This window comes from Cyprinodon variegatus, unplaced genomic scaffold (assembly GCF_000732505.1).
Source record: "Cyprinodon variegatus isolate N-32 unplaced genomic scaffold, C_variegatus-1.0 Scaffold121, whole genome shotgun sequence".
In the NCBI taxonomy this organism is placed as follows: Eukaryota; Metazoa; Chordata; class Actinopteri; order Cyprinodontiformes; family Cyprinodontidae; genus Cyprinodon; species Cyprinodon variegatus.
In genome coordinates, this window is record NW_015150574.1 from 270,104 (window position 1) to 275,987 (window position 5,884).

Below are 5,884 nucleotides of genomic sequence, written 5' to 3' on the forward strand. Positions count from 1 at the left end.
CCAAAACGTCACAACGACGTAGAAAAAATAACGGGTATATTAATTATCTTAAGTCTACATGAAATCTATACCTTACACAGACTAATGAAATACTATCTGTAAAATTATCTATGTAAACAAACCTCATCACTTGAGAAGGTGGGTGATTCCGACGTCGTGGAAGACATTTTGTCCCGTACTGTTGAGGGGGAGAAGCGGGTGGGGGGGAGACGTTCATGTTGCTGCAGTCTGCAGTCTGACCGCTAGATGTCGCTGAAAATTACACACTGTAGCTTTAAGTGCAGGCTGGCTGTATTTTGGCAGCAAGTGTAACAGCTGCTTGATGGCGCAGGAAACCTGTGCATTTAGATGTAATTTCCACCGGTTTGCTACACCTTCATCACACTGACAAAAAATCACAAGTAAGATATAAGAAAAATACATTAATTCCAAAAGGAAAGGTCGTCTTTGAAATACTTTTATCTGACCATCTACATTTGCTTTAAAGAGGGGGCAAATGTTATATTTTATGTCACCCTGTACCACAGAGCTACAGCCACACACGGGGCGTCATTATGTTGCCTTTTTAATGACTGCTTTCTTTTTCCGTTGGAGGGAAGAGGCCATCCCATTCTTGTTTATACCCCCCCAACTTTAATCAAGGCGTGTTCCACAGCTGCGAGTGTGACTTAATAGTTAATTGTTAGTGGTTAGGGAACGAATTGGGATTCAGCCCATGCCACCAAACAGCAAAGTGACTTCCTGTAGGCCTCTATAGGCTCACTGACTGATTAGAGGATTGTAGGCACCTGTGGTGCTAATTAGTGGACACACCTGGATCTAACATCTTTGGTTACATTATTTTCAGTTTTTTCTACAGGAACCATTAATTTAGTCTAGGCCTGTTTTATGGGCTTTTTCTGTTTTGTTCTGTATTTATCATCTGTTCAAGCATTGTTAAAAAGCAATGTCTGACTTTCATTTGTTCAATTTCACAGAATTTGTATTTATTATTACTTTTTTCATATTCAGGTTATATCTGTGTCTTTTGAGGTTTTTCTTTCATTAAATAAGAAGTATCAACAATTTTGTCCCTGTTAATAATAAAATAAAATAAAAAGTTTTTGTGTCTTCCCAAGGTTGCCAATAGTTTAGACTTAATTCTTCAAGCCGCTGTTACACTTGCTGCCAAAATACAGCCAGCCTGCACTTAATGCAGACTCACCATTTCAGGCATGATTGTTCCACTGGCCCTACTGACTAATGGTTTTGGATGGCATTTAAACATACTAGTGCTCAACTGATGTTAATCCTCTGAGGACTAAGGTCTCCTGTTGCTTGGTCTGTTTGTAAATGTAACTTCTAAGCTCTGTGAGCATCTGGTTCAGTTACTTGGCCTATGTGGTATTTCATTTTCATTACAAATGATGAATTTTTCTTGAAAAATAAAAACAAACCAAAAACCAATCATCTGTCATGTGATTCCGTTTCCAACTAAGTGCATTAACTAAGTGGTTGTAGCCACTAGATAGCTAGTTTACTTTACTCAACAGATTAATAATCTACTGTTAATTTCAACTACTGAGGACCAAACCATTTCTTGCAATGTTAGGGGAGGAAGGGCGGATTAGTCAATATCTTCCTGCATTTTTAAGCTGTTTACTGCTAAAAAAAATCAGGGAGAACACATACACAGCAAAAAATCGTGTTGATTTAACTCTGGCAGAGTTGATTTTAACACTTTTTCGGGGTTTATATAGGTCCACACTCTTAAGAGTTTAATTGACACAATTAAAAAATAGTTAATTAGTTTGAAATAAGAAATACTTATTCTATTTGCAATTAATGTGTACACCATACAAGTTTCACTTTCTTGACTACCTGTGTGTAATCACCCACACCAAAGATTCATAGATGGTTAAAAGCTCATCCGTGGCAAGGCATGAAGAACTTTGAAGTACCTCGCGTCACTTGATGGCTTTGGAGATGTGGAATCCAGGTTTCTCCTTGGCCTATATTGTGTGATAAAATGTTTGAACAGAAGTAATGATAGAGAGATCCTGTACCATTCACTATGCTGTACTGTTTAGGGGGACAGAAAGCAGGTGCCTCCCCTCACTACTCTAGATAAGGATGAGGGGAAGGTCATTAGAAATAATGAGTTCACAAAACCTCCTTCATGCTATGGTTAAAATGTATGCCCTTATCGTTCTCCTGTCCTGTTTCTGGTGTGAATAGAAAACAGTTGTCTGAAATGTTTATCTGAGCAAATGTATGTCCTTTGATGAACTAAAGTGTTTCTCTTGGGAAGATTCAATGTTCATGTGTGTGTGTGCTGTGGATTCTTTTTAAATTTAGGGATGTGTTTCTGAATGCTTCAGAATCGCACTCAGCTGTATTCAGCTGGTTTGTGCCATTCTACTCTGCAGAGTAAAATAAAACGTTTACTTCCTTGCATATCAACTCTCAGTGCTAATTCTTACTCCACAGAGACAATGTCCCTAAACTGGCAGATCAAAATGTTTTATCCCTCCAGATAAAGATGGATGAGAGACTGTGATCCAATTAGTCCTCAGCCTCCCAGGAAGGCCCATATCAGGTTGCTCTCAAGAGCTCAGCTGACTACTAAACCTTGACCTCAGAAGGAGCAGTGAGTTTTCTGCCCCAACCATGGATGAAAACATCCTCCACAGGGATGCTGAAAGGTTCATATGGGGTTGCCCAACTGGTTAAAATTTGCTTGAGGACCCTTTTGGTTACCTGTGGGAGGTGTTGAGTTGTATAAAGTCAGGGGCCCTTTACTAGGGGCCAACTGATCTCTGTGCAACCAGAGCAGGAGTCTGGTCCGCAATGCCAATGAGAAGACCTGTTCCCAGAGCATGTTAGAGTCCAACAGGGCAGCCCAGAGTTATCAGTCTCGTGCATAATTTTTATTGACACAATTTCTACGCGGTTTGCAGGGTGGCTCGTAGCAGGGATGAAGGACCACTCTTCCAAGTCCTTAGCTTTTTTATATTCACACACCCTTGGCAAGGGTCATGACAGTATTCTCTATTTCATGATTATTAACTCTATATCTTCGTGGGGATTGTTCTTGGCAGATTATCCGGCTCTACTCTCCTTTACAGGTACCCTACTTACAATTAATGCTTGTATATAGAGGGTTGTTGTGCAGAGGTGTGCAAGTTTCTTTCTAGGCAGAACTCTGACTGATTCCTGCTCAAAGATATTTAATTTCATATATTTCACCTTAAATAAATGTCATCAATTAATTCCATAATTTCTCCCCTCTCTATATTGCTGCTCCTAAGCCAGAGGAGTAACATGTGAAATAAACAACTTTACTAAATATCATAAGTAAACCATAAGTAAAGTAAATCATTACTAAAGTTTAAGTATAATTTTTATTCAACCTCCAAAAAATAATGTCACATTGTGATTCAAAATTTAGACATTAGCTTTGTGGTAACAAATGTTACAAAAGTTAATTTCTATCCAAAATATTCAGCTATTACACAATATTATGATATCAAATAAAATAATACACATTATTTTACAATAATATGATCAATCCTTGATAGAATGAAAATACACATATTACCATATATTACCATATTACCATACTACTCTTGATATGACAATTACTTTTAGTCATCAGTTTCATTGTCTTGCACAAAAGTTCAGTTTTACTTTTAAAGTATTTTCTGGTGTGAAAATAACGGATTATACAAAAATAACACACAGTATTTGACAATAAACATGACATAGACACATACATAAAAAAACACCAGAGTCACCAATCAAATGTTCACCAATGTGTAACGGGGTATTCACTGTGATATGATCACAACACTGGAACAATGCTGTTGCACATAATTTTTTCCCTTACTCTGCCACCCTGTGTGAAAAGTGACAACATCATTATGAGACACTTGGGACATTTTTATGAAATGCATTTGGAAAATTTGAGTATCTACAATAAAACCCAAAATGCAATAATGACAATGAGTAATTCGAATGACATACTATACTTTTTTTTTTGAAGATATTCTGAACTTGCACTATTTCAATGTAAAAGCAGAGCCTCTCTCTCTCTCTCTCTCTCTGTTTATATATATATATATATATATATATATATATATATATATATATATATATATATATATATATATATATATATATATATCCACAAGACAGAAACAAGACCTAAAGGTACCTGTTTACTGAATTTGTAATAATTGCCACTGAGGAAATGCACATGCTATCTTGCTATACACAGGGTGTGTTGCATAAGGGTGGTTACTTTCCCATTTTAATAAAGAAAACCACTAATGGTATTTGAATATGAAATGTAACAAGTGCAGGTATAAACGACGAAGATTTGCATGTGGGCGAATACAGAGATCAATTAAGCAAGAAGCCCATTTAAGACAACGGCAATCCACTACTCTATAAACACAGCTCCACCACATTTACAGCACCAGGAGCAGTTTGGATTCAAAATGCATCTAAATACCAGATCAAACAGAGCATAAAGTATGAAAATAATGTATATCACACTCACCAGTGATGCAGACTATTTATAAACAAAATTCATCCTTTTGTCTTTGTGCGGGAAGTCTTAGTATCTCCATTCAGTATCAGCCATTGAAGCCAGGAAAGCTTTTAGCAAAAGCAAATCTAAATTGCAGATTGTCACTAGCTAAACTTGGCTGTAAACATTTTGCTCTAACTGACCAATCAGAGGACAGAAAATTGTGACAATGGTTAAAAATGGTTAGGCTGGGCCCTCTAGCTGGCCCAGTGGGGCAAATCTGAAATCTAATTGGTTGAAGAAACGTTCCTCACCAAAATTGTTAAGGAAGAATCAGCTAGCACTGCTTATTCTGAAGGCCCCGGGAAGATTTGATTGACAAGCAATGCACTAAGGCTGCAATCTGATTGGACAAAAAATATAGCAACCAAATAAATCCAATGGAAGCAGTGCAGCCAAGAGAAACGCTACAAAATAAAGAGAATGGATTGTTTTTGAGTTAATTAATACAGTTAGATATACATTTTGAATAATTGAATTTAGGATAGTGTTTCTGATTGATTTTAGGCAAGCAACGAAGGCCTTGAATGTCCTGACTGCCCACCACTGTTAATATGGATAAATAAATCAGTCATAGTATTGCAATAATTTAGCTTAATTAACTTATCTTGAACATTTTTACATCTTCAGTTAAAAAAAGCTTAAGATCCTCTTAGTGGCAATTTAAAAAGTTGTTTCACAGTTGCTACATCTTTTCCTATTTTTCTAATCCACTTTTCTGAGGTAACAGTTCAACAACAGCTTCTTGAACTAATGGCTCCTCAGATGATCTGTCTTTGAGCTTCTCTGTGCATTTTTCTGAAGATGAGATAAAATAATATGTATTAGTGCTGTAGTATTCAGGTGTTTATGTATAGATAAGAAATCAAGACTTACCTATTTTTAGAAAAGTATATATAAACCAAAGGAGAGGCACCAGAATCATCAGTTTGAGAAAGTTAAATATTTTGTAAACAATTTTCTGATCGTTGTTAGGTGTTGCTGTGGAAGAGAAAAGATGCTCATGAGCACAAATTGGGTTTCATCCATAATACATTGCATCCAAAACTATGAATCCTCCTTGCATTTTGTTTTAAATGCCAGGCAGTTAACAGTTAGTTCAGCACGTCTTTTAATGGCTTGCATATTGATAAATATAATTTGACCTTAATTTAATGCTTTTTCAAACAAAACAGGAAAATGTAATAATTGGGCCTAGCAGTAATAATAAAAAACAACAGCACAAGGCAAAATGTGTCCCTGCAGTGACCACAGCAGGGATACTTCAAGGAATTTATTCAGAGAATAAATTTATTCAGAGGATTCTAAATT

The 5,884-nt window shown here is 36.4% G+C and overlaps 1 protein-coding gene across 2 annotated transcripts in view; it reads right to left on the reverse strand.

Annotated features, from left to right (window-relative positions):
- Positions 1-4,174: 4,174 nt before the first annotated feature.
- Positions 4,175-5,884, reverse strand: part of LOC107085300 (snaclec echicetin subunit beta-like) — a 6,173-nt gene continuing 4,463 nt past the window's right edge. The window contains exons 4-5 of one of the 2 annotated variants that reach the window (XM_015375554.1): positions 5,450-5,554; positions 4,175-5,371 (exon numbers count right to left, since the gene is read on the reverse strand). In XM_015375554.1, the coding sequence (XP_015231040.1) occupies positions 5,271-5,371; positions 5,450-5,554 (206 nt within the window). In that variant the 3' untranslated portion in view covers positions 4,175-5,270. Of the gene's footprint in view, positions 5,372-5,449; positions 5,555-5,884 lie in introns of those variants that run through there. The other variant, XM_015375555.1, reaches the window with a different exon arrangement.